This window comes from Gossypium raimondii, chromosome 7 (genome assembly GCF_025698545.1).
Source record: "Gossypium raimondii isolate GPD5lz chromosome 7, ASM2569854v1, whole genome shotgun sequence".
Classification (NCBI taxonomy): Eukaryota; Viridiplantae; Streptophyta; class Magnoliopsida; order Malvales; family Malvaceae; genus Gossypium; species Gossypium raimondii.
Genome location: NC_068571.1, coordinates 43,390,707 through 43,406,749, shown reverse-complemented (window position 1 = coordinate 43,406,749; position 16,043 = coordinate 43,390,707). Strand labels below are relative to the sequence as shown.

Genomic DNA, 16,043 nt, shown 5'->3' with positions numbered 1-16,043 from the left:
AACAACAATTGTATGCAGAATCAATTAATATAATACATAGTAGACGAAAACCTAAACAAAATCTGAAGAGAAAACAATTAAACCCATACAAAACATATGCAGAAATAAAAAATACAGATGGGACTCAAATCCAACTTAACCTTTGCTAACAATTGCCCTGTATTTTCTTAAATAGCATAAAAAATGCAAAATCAGACAGGTTAGAACAAACGTTACCCCACCAACATTTTCAATTCCTCCAATAAAGATTCCACGGCTTTAAAAATACCTATTTGAGCTGTGTCATTGACTACATCCGACAGAAAATGGAAACCAAAATGAAGAAAAAGTGTTTTTCTCTTGTGATTTTAATGCTGATCTTCTTCAATTCAATTAATCTTTGCAGAGCTATTTCAATGGAAACCAACAGCACCACGACCTCCTTTATCGCCAACGACGAACAATTGGAGTTTCTAATGGATTCCCACTTCAGTAGAATCCTTCAAGGTAGTGGAAGTGTGGCCAACAACGCCCTCAAGCCTGGCCAGGCGGCGGCAGGTTGTGGGAGAAATCCTTATGATAGCTGCCTTTCGAACCCGAATCGCCCCATTACGACGCAAATTGTGGCTATTACACCCGTTCCTGCGGCAGGTGAAAAACCGTAAAAATGTGTCTTAATAATTATTTAAGATTTGAAGTGTTCGGTTCCTTTTTTAATAATTTGTTGTGAATTTAATATTTCTTTTCCATTTGTTGGGTTGAGTTTCATTACATATCGGTATGCTTCACTAGTGATGGTCTTCATAGTATTTGCAATTGTTGGTCTGTCTTTTTTTCTTTTATATATTTGGATGCTTCTCTTGAAGATTATTGCTCCCTCTTATGTTTCTTTTGTGTTTTCTTTAAATATGAATACAAGAATACAATGTTTTAAGCATATTTCAAATTAGATCTATTAATTTTGATTTTGATTTAAAATTTGATTCGATCAACTCAATTTAAATTTGATTAAATTAAATTGATTATAAAAATTAATTATTTAAATTTAATTAGATCCTAATCCAAAATAATTTAAACCCAAAAGATTAGAAATTTACCTAAAATCATGATGATTTGATCAAGAAACTTAAATGTCTTTTAACCCATAAAACTTAAATACAAAATGATTCCAATGTAAAGTCAACCTAAATTAAATTTTAAAATTTAAATCGCTTCAAAATATTGATTAGATCTAAAACCAACTTCACTCACCTAATTAATTGGTCTACTTCAAAATTCAAATATATAAAAAGACTAGAAAATTTTAAATATATTAATATCATAAATATACACATTAACAGTATAATGTGTTTTACTATTAATTCAACAAGTTGATTTATTTATTTTCCTTTTGCAACTACTATATTTAAGTCTTAAGTTCAAGTCTTATTATAGACAAATATTACGTGTGGATTTTTTTAAAAATTATTTTATTTTAAGTCTTACCATGTGTAGACCCTATCTAAATTTATTTTGATATACAATTTTCAATCCACATATTTCATTTTAAATTTGATTCTAATTCTAATCGTTTTAAACCGCCGCCTACGATGGTCGAAAATCGCCAAAAAAAATTCCCCGGAATCCTTTTTTCGTGCAGATCTCCGATCTGGAGTCAGAATCGCCAAAAACTTAGCCAAAATCCCAGAAAAGGAGAGAAACCTTTCGGTTTCTACTTTCTCTGACGAGGCGCAAAACAGGTAAAGTTTCTTCTTTTTTCTATTTTTTGTCTCGAAAAGAGAAAAAAATCAAAATAAAATAACAATCATAAATAATAAAAATGTTACATTTTTAAACTTTGTGGTATTTTTATTTTGATTCTTTTGATTTTTTGTATTTCGATTTCATTTTTTTATTTTGATCTATTCCCTTCCTTTTCATGTTACAATGATCGGTTTTTATAACCGAAATAATACTACAATATATGTTTATTTTATTGTTTGTTTCTGTTTCTTTTCCTTTTTTGTGTTTCTTGCAGGCGCGATGGAAGTCAACGGGGTTGCTGCTGTCGTTTTGGTGCAAGGGGGAAGGTTTCGGGCACCGCATCCACTGACATGTCGGGGAGCGGCGCGGCAAGCAGCTAGGGTAACTAAGGTTTCTGAAAAAAGTTTAGGTTGTGGGCTATTGGGCTTTGTTTTGGGGCCATTTTGTAATTGGACTTTTAATAATGGACTTTGTTTTTTATTTTTTATTTTTGTTTTTTTGGTTTAGTTTGGGTTGGGCTGGGCAAAATTGGGCTGTTACAGCTGCCCCTCTTTGCTCGTAGTTATGTAATGAGAATGGAGCAAAGACTTTAAAAAGGACTAATTTTGTCTGGTCTTGCTAAATCTCGACTTCTTTGGTACTTCTCTTTTTCAAGTAGCCTCATTCTAATCCACTGCAACTTCAGGGGTATAGGAATTGTAGTTTCAATCTACTTCGTTGCAACTTCAAAGAGATAAGATTCCTAGCTTTAATCTGCTCCACTGCTACTTCAAGGAGATAAGATTTGTAACTTGTAACTTTATTCTGTTCCACTGCAACTTTAGGGAAATAAGACTCGTTATGGTAGATTTAATCCGACCCACTGCAACTCCAAAGGTATATGATTTGTCACTTCAATCTGCTCTAATGCAACTTCAGCGAAATAAAATTTGTAACTTCAATCTGCTCCACTGCAATTTCAGGGAGATAAGAATTGTAGCTTCAATCAACTCCATTACTACTTAAGGGAGATAAGATTTGTAGCTTGTAGCTTTAATTTGTTCCACTACAACTTCAGAGAAATAGGACTCGCTATGGTAGATTTAATCTGACCCATTACAACTTCAAAGGTATAGGATTTGTCGCTTCAATTTGCTCTATTGCAACTTCAGCGAGATAAGATTTGTAGCTTCAATCTGCTCCACTGCAATTTCAGAGAGATAAGATTTGTTGCTTCAATCTGCTCCACTGCTACTTCAAGGAGATAAGATCTGTAACTTTAATATGCTTCACTGCAACTTTAGGGAGATAAGATTTGTAACTTCAATATGCTCCACTGCCACTTCAGGGAGATAAGATTTATAACTTCAATCTGCTCCATTGTAACTTTAGGGAGATAAGATTTGTAACTCCAATTTGCTCCACTACAACTTCAGGGAGATAAGATTTGTAGCCTCATCTTGCTCCATTGCATCTTTAGGGAGATAAGATTTGTTATATTCAATCTAACCCATTGTAACTTCAAGGGTATAAGAATTGTGGTTTCACTGATCTATTACACTGTTCTCTAATGAACATGACCTATAGAATTTATTTCATAGGTCTATATTTATGCCAAGCGCTTAGGATGTTATGATCATAATGAATAAAATGCTCCTAGCTAGATGTATATGAATGATATTTGTATGAATACAAAATGTCAATTTTGAGAATGATCCATTTTTTCTGCTTAGGTTGGCATTGCTCATTGTTCGTCAAGGTTCTATCATTGACGTATTACCCTACCTTCTTGTTCAGCTGGTATCTTTGATAGAAAACCTAAAGAAGTAATCACAATTTAGACTATTCATTCCCAGATATTTCCCACCCTTAGATTTGGTTAGTTCTAAGTAGTGGTCCTGTTTCAGTTCATTGTACTATTTAAAAAACTTTCAGAGCAATATGCAAAAAAAATCCTTTTACTTGAACATTATTAGTTCATTAATCATTATTTCAATATAAAAATGCTTGAAAAAGGTTGTAACAATGGCCAAGATTGGGATTTATTAGGAGCAGAGCTCAAAATAAATAGATTAATTAAAATAGCAAATGTTGCTAAAATACAAAATGATTAAGATAAAAATAGGTGCCCCAAATATCACAGCATGAGCTTCTCTGCACAAACTTCTCGATAACCATTTTGAGTTTGATATGTGTTTAGGAGATCTAAAGTTCTTTTTTGATACCCCAAGGTATAACATTCATCCTTTCGAGAAGACACGACTATCACATGTTCAATCTTCTATCCAAATCTAAGCTACCATTTCCCGATTTTTCAACTCAAAACCCTTTTGGTCTTAAGACACCCTTTGTGAGTTTTCACCTTGGCCTCTCTATTTTTTTTAGGTAAAGTATTTCTTGACTGAATTTGAATTCACAGGATTAGGCAGGTTTTTGCCATCCATCTCTGTCAAAATCAACGCTCCTCTAGAAAATGCCTTCTTTACCACATAGGGTCCTTCCTAGTTTGGCATCCACTTTCCTCTGAAGTCCTTTTATATGGGAAGGATTTTTTCAATACTAGGTCACCCTCATGGAATTCTCTAGGGCGGACATTTTTGTCATAAGCTCGTATCATTTATTTTCGGTACATCTGACCATGACGGATAGCTTTCAGCTTATTCTCTTCAATCAAGTTCAACTGATCGTATTGGGATTTGATCCATTCTACTTCATCTAACTTCAACTCTGATAAAACTCGGAGAGAAGAAATCTCGACTTTAATGGGCAAAATTGCCTCCATTTCATAAACCAATGAGAAAGGCGTTGCCCCGGTAGTGGTCCTAACAGATGTTCCATAAGCAAAGAGGGCAAATGGTAACTTCTTATGCCAAACTTTATAAGTCTCAGTCATTTTCCCCACGATCTTGTTAATGTTCTTATTGGCTATCTCCACTGCACCATTCATTTTTGGGCGATATAGTGACGAGTTATGGTGTTTGATCTTGAATTGACTACAGACCTCCACTATCGAGTTATTGTTCAAGTTCAATGCATCGTCAGATATAATCCTTTCTCGCATCCCATACTGACATATGATCTCTTTCTTTAAGAATTTACTAATTGTCAACTTCGTGACATTGGCGTAAGAAGTGGCCTCTACCCACTTGGTGTAGTAATCAATGACTACGAAGATGAATCGATGCCCATTGGAAGCTTTTGGCAAGATCGGCCCAATGACATCCATACCCCACATAAAGAAAGGCTATGGAGAAGTCATAACATGAAGAGGTGAAAGAGGCACATGAATTTTTTCTCCATAAATTTGGCACTTATGACATCTCTTGGCATAACTGATACAAGCTCCTTCCATGATGGACCAGCAATACCCAAATCTCATGATTTGCCTAGCCATTGTAAAAATATTAGCATGTGTTTCACAAATGCCCTCATGGATTTCTTCCAAAATCTTCTTGGCCTCAAAGGCGTCCACACATCTTAGTTACTCCTGACCTTTTCTTCTTTTATACAAGATCTCCCCATCTAAGACATAGTCATTGGCCGGATTCCTTAGTGTCCTTTTATCATTATTGGTCGCCTGATCAGGGTATTCACGATTCTTTACATATCGCAGTATATCGTGGTATCAAGGGTGATAATTATTTTCCTCTTCCTCGATGTTGTAATAATGAGCCGGAGCCTTCATAAACACTCATCTGGATAGGTTTTACATCCTCTTGTTTGTTCATTTTGACCATAGAAGCTAGCGTAGCTAGGGCATCAGCCATTTGATTTTCATCTTGCAGAAGGTAGCAGAAGGTGATGTCATCAAACCTTTTAATTAACTCCATGTGCAGCCTTCTATACTCGATCAACTTGGGATCTCTTGTCTCCTACTCACCTTTGAGTTGATAGATCACTAGTGCAGAATCCCCATATACCTCCATTACTTTGATCTTGTGTTCCATGGCTGCACGGATACCCATTACTTTGATCTTGTGTTCTTCGTTTGGGAAATTGAAATTCAAAGGCTCGTAATCTTTTAGAGCTCTACTGGCTAGAAAATCTACTATTGCACTCCTTTTTACTACCTTCTGGTTCACATAAACTATATCAAATTCGGAAAGAAGAATTTACCATCGAGTCATTCTTTCATTTAAAGCAGTCGACTCTATTATGTACTTTAGAGGGTCTATTTTTTAGATTAACTAAGTTGTGTAGTACAACATGTAGTGTCTCAGTCTCCGGGTTGTCTAGATCAAGGCGCAACACGACTTTTCAATTGGCGAATATCTTGTCTAATACTCAATGAACTTCTTACTGAGGTAGTGTATCACTCTTTCTTTCTTTCTTTCCTGAATCATCATGTTGGCCCAGCACGTATCCCTTAGAATTCTCAAATACTACTAAGTACAATATCAGTGGCTTATCTAGACTAGGTGGCATCAGTATTAGAGAATTAGACAGGTAATGTTTGACCTTGTCAAAAATTTTTTGGCACTCCTCATCCCATACGCTTGGATTATGTTTCTTAAGGAGACGAAATATGGGGTCGCATTTCTTAGTTAGTTGTGAAATGAACCGGGAGATGTAATTTAGTCTTCCTAGAAAATTTCGAACCTCTTTTTGAGTGTGCGGCAGAGACAGTTCCTGTATAACCCTAACTTTTTTTGGGTCAACCTCGATCCCCTTTTCATTGACTATGAATCCTAGTAATTTTCTTGACCTAGCCCGAAAGGTACATTTTGTTGGATTGAGCTTTAGCTGGAATTTTCTCAACCTTAAGAATAAGTTCCTCAGGACTTGTATATGTTATTCTTCTATTCAGGATTTTGTGATCATATCATCGACATAAACTTTGATTTCCTTGTCCATCATATCATGAAACAAGGTTACCATGACTATTTTATATGTTGCTCCCGTATTTTTCAATCTGAATGACATCACTTTATAGCAAAATGTTCCCCACATGGTTACGAATGTAGTCTTTTCCATGTCTTCAGGATGTATCTTTATCTAGTTGTATCCAAAGAAGCCATCCATGAAGGAGAACAATGAATAGTTTGTTGTGTTATCCATTAAGGTGTCGATGTGAGGCAACGGGAAATTATCTTTCGGGCTGGCCTTATTTAAATCTCTATAGTCTACACATATTCATACTTTCCCATCTTTCTTAGGGACGTGAACTATATTGGCTACCCATTCCGAGTATTTAATCACTTGTAGGAAACCGGCGTCGAATTGTTTCTTGACTTTGTCTTTTATTTTTAACAGGACGTCGGGTCTGGCTTGCATTCTTCTTTTATAGGGAGCTGGTGTACCACGATATCAATACCTAGACCAGACATGTCTTGATATGACCATGCAAGAACATCTTTGAATTTTTGGAGTAATTCGATGAGGTCTCGCTTTGTCTTTGTAGTGATGCAAGCCCTGATCCTCACCTCTTTCTTTTCTTGTTTGTCTCTTAAGCTCACAACTTTTACTGACTCTTTGTAAGGTAGGATTTATTTCTCATCTTGTTCTACCATCCTTAACAAATCAGGAGATAGGTTACAATCTCGATCATCTTCAAAGTCTTGAGGTTCCTCTAGACACATATCTTTCTAAAAGGAGATTCTGAGTCAGTAGCAGTGTTGCTCATATCATTGATATTTGGAAACCTGTTATTATTTGTGTGGTATATTTGCCAAAATGAGACACAAAGATGCATTTTATTGAAATAAAAATAATGGACATATGTCTTTTTCACAAAAGGATTCTTATTGCTCACAGGCTTAGAGTAATAAATGTGGTTTGGATATTACTTTGAATTAGTTCTAAAAATTACAGGGATCTCTTCCACTGTCTAATTGTCCAGAATACTTCCATGGATATAAGGACGAATGCCTGACAGGTTTTCCCCAATACCTTCGTCGGATATAGCATTGATGCTCAGGTTTCTCAACATTCCTTTTAGGCTTTTTTTTTTGTCATTCTTTGTTTTGGATATATGGGGAAAGGTCATAGGTTCCCATTTGACCTCTCCTCCACTCAATCACCCTCTTCTTTTTTCTTGTCTTTTTTCTTTATCTTTCTTTTCCCTCGCATCTAGCTTGTACCCTAAGCCAAAGCAATCTTATTTGTCCATCAGCACGGGTGCCTCAACCCTTCCTTATAGGTATTTTTTAAGTCATTTCCAAGGTAAGGCTATTTTCCCAACTGTCAACTGCAATCCCATCCTCGTAGTTTTGGATATTTTGGGCACTAGGATCTTGCTTCCTTCAACAATGAAAGCTGCATTAACAAATTTTAGTGATCAAAAGGAACATTCTATTACCTCTTCATCCGATCCTATGTATGGTGCGTCACTAGTTACAGATGCGATGATATCCTCTTCAGCGTTTATTGTCACCAGTCGACCCTCTGTTACCAACTTCAAGTTTTGATGTAGTGACGACGGTACTGCCCTAGCCGAGTGAATCCAAGGTTTACCCAATAAGAAATTATAAGAGGGCTTGATAACCATCACCAAAAAGCTACCTCATATGTGTTTGGACCAATTAAAAGGGGTATTTTAATCCTTCCTATCACCCTCTTTTCTGAACCATTGAATGCTCTCACTCTATTCTGGCACGTCTTCATGTGAGAGCTATCCACTGGCAATCTATTTAGCATAGATAGAGGTAAGACATTTAGATCAGATTCATTTTCGATTAACACCCCTGGAAATGTATATCCGTTGCAGCGGGTAGTGATATGTAAGGCCTTCATGGATCTCATACCCTTCAGAGGTATTTTATCATCATTGAAAACATAAAATTGTCGGCATTTATATTGTTAACCAAGCGGTCTAGCTTGTTTACAGAGATATCATTAGCAATATAAGTTTCATTCAGTACCTTCATCAACGTGAGTTGGTTGTTTGTGCTCAAGAGCAAGGCTAGTACTGATATGTGAGTTGGTTGTTTGTGCGGCTGTTCTACAATATTATACTCATTATGCTTCAAGAATTTCAAGAATTCCTTAGCCTCGTTCCCATTTACTAGCTCGTTAACAGGTGATTCAAGCCTTTTCTTTCTTACGTTCTACTGCTAGGGTTTTTTCTTTAACAGGTTCAGTTCTTGCATTTGCAGGGTTATAGCGCCTCCCATTGTGCGTGTAGAAACCACTATCCTGGCCTCTTTTAAAGTGCCAACCGAATTCCCCTCTCCTGGGATCATCACGTTGCAGTCACAATTCCATGGAACCATTTTGTTATCCTTGTAGGGAAAAGTCACGGGTTTCTGAATTATGACTCTCACCGTAGCTTGTGTTCCCAGTCATGAAATAATCACCATTGGGTGATTGATCTTGTGGACCTTCTCCATTGATCCTTTTTCTGAGGTACACATGTCTCCCCCTTTCGAGCCTTTGACATCTTTAAAGAATTCCAGCTCCTTGTTGTCTATCAGACTTTGCACAAAAGCTTTGAATTCAGTGCACTCCTAGATCTCATGACCTTCTTCAGTGTGGAACTCACAGTAGCTCCACATCCCTTTAGGTACCTCCTCCGAATCTTGAACGATTAATCTTACGTCTATCATTTTTTGCCAAACCCATTTTAGTAAGGTTTTCACTTTTGTCACATCGGTTTTGGTCCTCTTTCCTCCACTCTCAATTATCGCGTTTAGCTTTTGATCTGAATGACTGGGTAATAGATTTTCTGCCACATTAGGTCCCGATGGATCATCAAACCTTACGATCACCATATTGATGAACCTTTTAATCAACTTTTTAAATGTAGTACAGTTCTCAATTGAGTGTCCCGTTTTTCCTACATGGTACTCACATTGAGCATTCGCATCATACCATTTTGGGAACAGAGGTTACATGGGTTTTAAGTAAAATGGGGATATCACATGCACATCGAACAGATTCTGATATAACTCTCTATATGTCATAAGGTTAGGTGTGAACTGGATTTTTTCTGTGTTTGGTCTTGAGTTAGATTCTTTTCTTGAGGGGCCTTGATGGTTGGTTGTTACGGTCCTTGGTTGGCGTATAGTGACCGGTTTTGAATAGCCTTTATTATACACACTCGCGTTATTCAATTCATTTTCTTTCTTTCTCGGGGCTAATCTTTTGATGTTTTCCCACCGTCTATTTTTCCACTCCTTACTGCATTTTTCATCATCTCTCCAGACATTACTATATATGAGAAGCTCTTGGTAGCATTTCCCAACATATGGTTAATGAATGGGGCAGTTAAAGTGTTTATGAAAAGTATTGTTGTCTCCTTCTCCAAAAGAGGTGGCTGAACTTGTATTGCCACCTCCCTCCATCTCTGAGCATACTGCCTAAAGCTTTCACTTTGCTTCTTTTTCATGTTTTGTAACGTAATTCTGTTGGGTGCCATGTTGGTCACATGGCTGTATTGTTTCATGAGAGCTTGTACCAAGTCTTTCCATGAGCTGATTTTGGCACAACTTAGCTGGTTGTACCACTTGGAAGCCGACTCGACTAGACTATTCTAGAAGTAGTGAATTAACAATTGATCGTTATTGACATATATCGTCATTCTTTGGCAGAACACTGTGATATGGGCTTCAAGACAACTAGTCCCATTGTATTTTTTAAATTCTGGAGTTTTGAATTTTGGTGGGAGCACTAGATCAGGGACTAAGCTCAGCTCCTTAGCATCAACCCTGTAAAGGTAGCCGACACTCTCCATACTTCTGAATTTCTCTTCCAACCACTTACACCGATCTTTTAGCTATTTCGACAATTCTACTCATGTTCTATCCATTTCCGCCATGTCGTCTAAATCTGGAATGACGGGGTTGGTCAGATTATCCCCGAGATTGGAACCTGAACCCATATGGTAATTCACCGATGTTGAGGTGTTGGCTTGATATTATTGAAGTCTTACAGTAATGATTACTCTTCGTGGATATGTATCTAGTTAGGCTTGGACATTTACTAGGGTAAAACCTAGGGAGTATATAGGGTTTTCATTATCATCGCCAGAGTTATTTACAGTACTTTCCCCTTTTTCAGTCTCTCCTACTAACAACTGGGTCAACTGGTTTATTATGCTTCATTGGGACTCTTGTATTTGATCCCTCATGCCTTGTTGTATTTTGGCAAATTCTTACTGCAATTACGCTTGCAATTGATCTTGTATGTCTTTTTGAATTTGTTCCAATCTCTTTAACCTTTGATCCATGGCTCTGGTTTTACTGCGGGTACTGTAATGATATTCGATTGGCAAATTCTTATTGGTTTCCAAGCTAACTGTCATAATTTTGATTAGTTAGAGTCGTTTTATGAAACTTAATGCATATGATGAAATGTAATGCTGATGAATGGAAAATGAATGCAAAAAGAGGTGTTGATTCTAATTCAATTTTTTTAGAATAAATTTACTAGAAAACAAATCTCTTTACATAAAACATATACATTTTACATATACGGCATTGTCCTAGTACTCAAAGCTTTGACTTTCCTGAAAAGCCAAACTAATTCTCAACCCCGATCCAATTTTGATTCGTATTTTAAGCTCAGTATGTCAGCTTGAACCGCTAGGGTTTACAAATGGTCGGCTACTTCCCGTACTTGAGTCACATCTTCGCCCATGATGCGATCTCTATCCCTAATCTGACCTTGAGAGCATTGGAGTTGCTCTTTCCAGTGTTCATTATTCGTTTCAAGAAGCTCAACTCGAAGCTCACAATTTTGCAGTGCGCTCTTGAGCTCTTCTATCTTTCACTGCAGCTCTTCAATCTTAATTAGGCTTACTTTCTTCTCAATTGTAGAGTTGCGAGTATGATATTAATGCAGTGATCTTTCTAATTCTGCTACTCTGGTTCGCAGTCCAGCCTTTTCATTTCCACTTTCTAGTAAATCCCTTTCTAGAACATCTTTTCGAACTCGAGCCTGTTGGAATCTTCTTTCCCACTAATCAGCTCTAGTATTCTCTTCTTTGATTTCTTACCGCCATTGTTTCGATATTTTACCCAACCCAGTAGTCCTTATTGACAAACGTAGCTTTTTATAACCTATTTTTAGACTGTCCAAGTCTTCCTCAGCCTTTTTTTTCCTTTTCTCATTTTCTCAGCCTCTAACTTTTAGACGTCGACGTCTAATCCTATATGTATCTTTTCCTCGTCCAACTGTTCTATCTTTTTCCCCAACTCCAAACTCCTCTTTTTAAAGTCTTGCTTTATGATTTCCAACTCGGATAGGATCACTTGCAAGTGTTCTTCTATTGGTCAAGTATTTTCTTGGTTTGACAAAGGGGCATTGTCATTGACTCTTTTCCCCCACCACCAATCATATTCGGGGGTTGTCATGGGATTTGTGACAAATCTTTTCATTCTGTGGGTTTGGTTCCTAGTGTTCGATATTTTACGAACCTTCTTCTTATAATTATCTCATTTGTACGCAAACTCAAACTAAGCTAACCCTTGAGTTACCGATATGAACTGGCTCGATCTATACTGTCTCAATACAAGTAGAGAGACATATCCAATAGCTCCCCATATCATAAGTAAAGGGACCCAGTCAAAGTCTCCACTTTGGTACAAAATCTCATCAGGTATCATTCAAGGGGCCCTTCATTCCGCTTCTTCTTCTTAGAGACTCTAGAGAATTGTAATCTATTTTTCCTCCGAATTATCGTCTCGCCTTGGCGTAACGGAGAATACTCAATAAGAGACCTTTTCTACCTTCCAAAAGTGGCTATGAAACTAGGCTAGCAAGAGTTGTACACACCCGATAAATCTTCTTTCACCCGCTCTCCGGCATGCACTTAAAGATTTCAAAGTTTCGACCAACATTGCGGGGACGAGCATGACCCTTTTGTTAGGTCGGTCAAATAGATCTGAAACTACATCATCTATCTACCCTAGTGCTTTGGGGAAGATGACTAACCCGTAAGTACTCAAGGTGAAGACATCAACTCTTTTTTTCGTATCTAGATGTGCCAAGATCAAATTTAGCAAGCTTTTTCAAGGGATGCATTTACTATTTCCCTTTTGTTTAATCTGGGCTGCAACCCATTGGTCGCTCATCCCCGTGATGCTCATTAGTTTCTTTAAGAAAGTCAGGACGTTGGCTGCTCTAGAATAAGTTTTGTTGGCTTGAATCTCCAGGCAACGGGGCAGAGTTGTGTACTTTTCTACGTGGGCACTAAGTCTACCTTTCCGAAATGGAAATAGATATAAGCAGGATTACAATACTGGGCTAGGGCTTGGAACAAGTGTTTATCCAGTTTAACATCGAGTAAATAAGGTAAATCACCACAGTTATAGTAGAATAACTATTTGGTTTCGTTATCCCATTGGTTCCACATCTCTTTCAACTCTTAGAGATTATTCCGAGTCACACTGATGCAAGTGAAATCCCATAATTCTAACACGTATCCCTCCGTCAGGCTGTCACCCTTCTCTTGTTGTGTTTTCTTAGACCATATCCGGACGGCCGTATTATCTTCCACTTTATCAAGAAATCTATTTTCCATGACAAGCTCTCTATTTAGCAACTGAACGTGAACCAACACCGTTTTCTATGATAAAAATGCAATGCAATCACAACCAAAACAAAACGAAACAAGTTAGTACATTTCATACAAAGCTAGAATTTAAAGCAAGCAAGAAATAATAAATAGAGCACCTATTTGGGTGACCACTAAAGGTTTGGTAAAGTTCTACCTAAGGTAGGTTCTTAGGGTTCATTATAAGCAATTTGGTTCTAAAGTAAGGGTACCTGAACCGGCAGATTCCTTAATCCTTACCCATTATAGGCTCATACGGATCGAGTTCAGTTCAGGGGAATACATTTCCCTATGGCTATACAGAGATGAAGGTCTTACGAAGACATAGGTATGAATGTATCCCGAAAATGATCTACTATCCTATACGGAGGTGAAGACCTTACGAAGGAATAGTTTCTCACTCCCACTTAAGAAGAGCAAAATTGAATGATTATGCAATGCAATATGTGGAAAACACACAAAAAGAAACTTTTGAACTAATAAAACATATATACTAGATCGCTATATAAACCGAGATATCAAAGACAAAACATGAAGGATAAAATGCAATAAAGGGATCGTAAATTTAAACCAAATTATCAATTTTCAACAAAAAGACCAAAAGGAATCAACTCGAGGCTTGACTCTCTTATTTTGTCCCAGTAGAGTCGCCAAGCTGTCGAAACCTTTTTGACATCGACTTATTATTATTTTTAAATGAAAATGGAGTCTCCACCAATCTTTTTTTATTTAGGTGTGATCGGGTCACCTTGAAATTCAGTCATTTTAATAAAAGGTTAAATTTACTAAAACGATGATTTTTGGTCTACAAACCCGAGAAATGGGTCGGTTACGCATGAGGAAGGATTAGCACCCTCATAACACCCAAAATTGGTACCTAGTTGATTACTTGATGTCTTAACATCGAGACTTATGAAATAGAAGAAAATTTACAATATAATCCCTTTTTTGTTTTTGCATGATGTTATTTGATTAAAATATCGCTAATTAAATCAAATTTTATGAAAAATACCTTCGTATTTCGAGTTAATCGGGAAGAAAATCATGCCACGTAAGTTAGGGGATGATGTCTCGATTTTCCAAAAATAAGAATGCTCATTTTATAATTATTGCCCAAATCTTATATATTTTAAATATTATTTCTTCAAAAAATAAGAAAGGACGTTTGATTATTTTGGTTCGAGGATAAAATCGTACCCCGTAAGTTAGGGACACAATTTCTCGAAATCTCGAAATAAAGAATATTGCCTTAGTCTTTATTCTTTTATGCGCTTATGCCGAAAAACGTATGTATGTAGTAATTATTTACAATGTACGACAATGGAGAAAATTATGGCAAAACAACATAAATAATAAAACAAAATGACAATAATATAATAGTACAAATAAAAATAAATAATAATATTCAATTAATAATATTATCTAATAATACTAATAATGAAATAATATAAAAATGCATGGTAATAATAGAATTACGTTCATAAAATATTGGTTCTTTAAGCTTAATTTTAACAAAATTATTATTAATTAACAACAATAATTACTTAATAATGTTAGTAATATCAATAATTAAAAATAAGGATCAAAATAAAATAATAAAAATTAGACGGTAAAAAAATGAAAAAATAAATATATGGACTTAAATAAATGAATGGAGGATTAAATTAAAATTCAAACAAAACTTAAAGCACAAATTGCAAGAAAAATAAAGGAAAGGGAATAAAGGACTAAATTAAAAATATAACAAAACTAAAAGCCTAAATTATAAAGAAACGAAACTTAAAGGATTAAATTAAAATAAGATAGAAAACTTTAGGGGGTCAAATGAAAATTATCCCCATCATATTGACTTGTGTCACTCCTAAAGGGTTCACACTGGGTCAGGGGACTAAATCGCATAGGAATTTAAATTATGGGGCGAAAATTAAAGAAAATAAAATGAACAGGACTAAATTAAAAGGATGAAAAAAAACGGAATGACCAAAGCTACAAATATCCCCTCCCTTCAAAAGCCACGCGAATATAAGTTAAAATTTTGAAAAAAAAAATCATTTTAGAGTTTAAAACGACGTCGTTTTGGAGTTTCTGAAGCTAGGCCAAAACGACATCGTTTTGATATGTGTATATAAGTTAAAATTTTGAAGAAAAAAAATTCATTTTAGCTTTTTTAAAAAAAAAACTTTATTCTCCTTTTTTTCTCTGAAGTGGCTTCAACTCCAGCCACGGGTCGGAGAATCTCCATTGTGACCGTCGGTCACCGGCAACGAAGACCACCGCCTATGGTCGTCGGAAATCGCCAAAAAAAATTCACCGAAATCCTTTTTCGCGCAGATATCCGATCTGGAGTCAAAATCGCCAAAAACTTGGCCAAAATCCCAAAAAAAGGAGAGAAACCTTTCGGTTTCTACTTTCTCCAACGCGACGCAAAACTGGTAAAGGTTCTCCCTTTTTCTATTTTTTTGTTTCAAAAAGAGAAAAAATCAAAATAAAATAACAATAATAAATAATAAAAATGTTACCTTTTTGAACTTTGTGGTAATTTTATTTTGATTATTCTGATTTTTTGTATTTAGATTTCGTTTTTTTATTTCGATCTATTCCCTTCCTTTTCGTGTTACAAAGAGCGGTTTTTATAATCGAAATAATACTAGAATATATGTTTTCTTCGATTGCTTGTGTTTGCTTCTTTTCCTTTTTTGTGTTTCTTGCAGGGGGAGTGGAAGTCAACGGGGTTGCTGCTGCCATTTTGGTGCAAGGGTGAAGGTTTCGAGTGTTGCGTCTGCTGACATGTCGGTGAGCGATGCGACAGGGTGCTAGGGCAACTAAAGTTTCTGAAAAAGGTTTAGGT

The 16,043-nt window shown here is 36.2% G+C and overlaps 1 protein-coding gene across 1 annotated transcript; it reads left to right on the top strand.

The window, feature by feature from the left end:
• Positions 1-273: 273 nt before the first annotated feature.
• Positions 274-2,379, top strand: LOC128042613 (uncharacterized). Its single transcript, XM_052634075.1, has 3 exons — positions 274-630; positions 1,619-1,718; positions 1,997-2,379. The coding sequence occupies exons 1-3, from the start codon at positions 306-308 to the stop codon at positions 2,100-2,102; spliced, it is 531 nt and encodes a 176-aa protein (XP_052490035.1). The 5' UTR covers positions 274-305; the 3' UTR covers positions 2,103-2,379.
• Positions 2,380-16,043: the final 13,664 nt, after the last annotated feature.

Bases quoted from the DNA above. Each gene is read 5' to 3' on its own strand.
- LOC128042613 (XM_052634075.1), top strand. From the start codon at position 306: ATGGAAACCAAAATGAAGAAAAAGTGTTTTTCTCTTGTGATTTTAATG. The intron at 631-1,618 runs GTGAAAAACCGT...TTTTTCGTGCAG, and splicing joins TACACCCGTTCCTGCGGCAG to ATCTCCGATCTGGAGTCAGA. The intron at 1,719-1,996 runs GTAAAGTTTCTT...TGTTTCTTGCAG, and splicing joins TCTGACGAGGCGCAAAACAG to GCGCGATGGAAGTCAACGGG.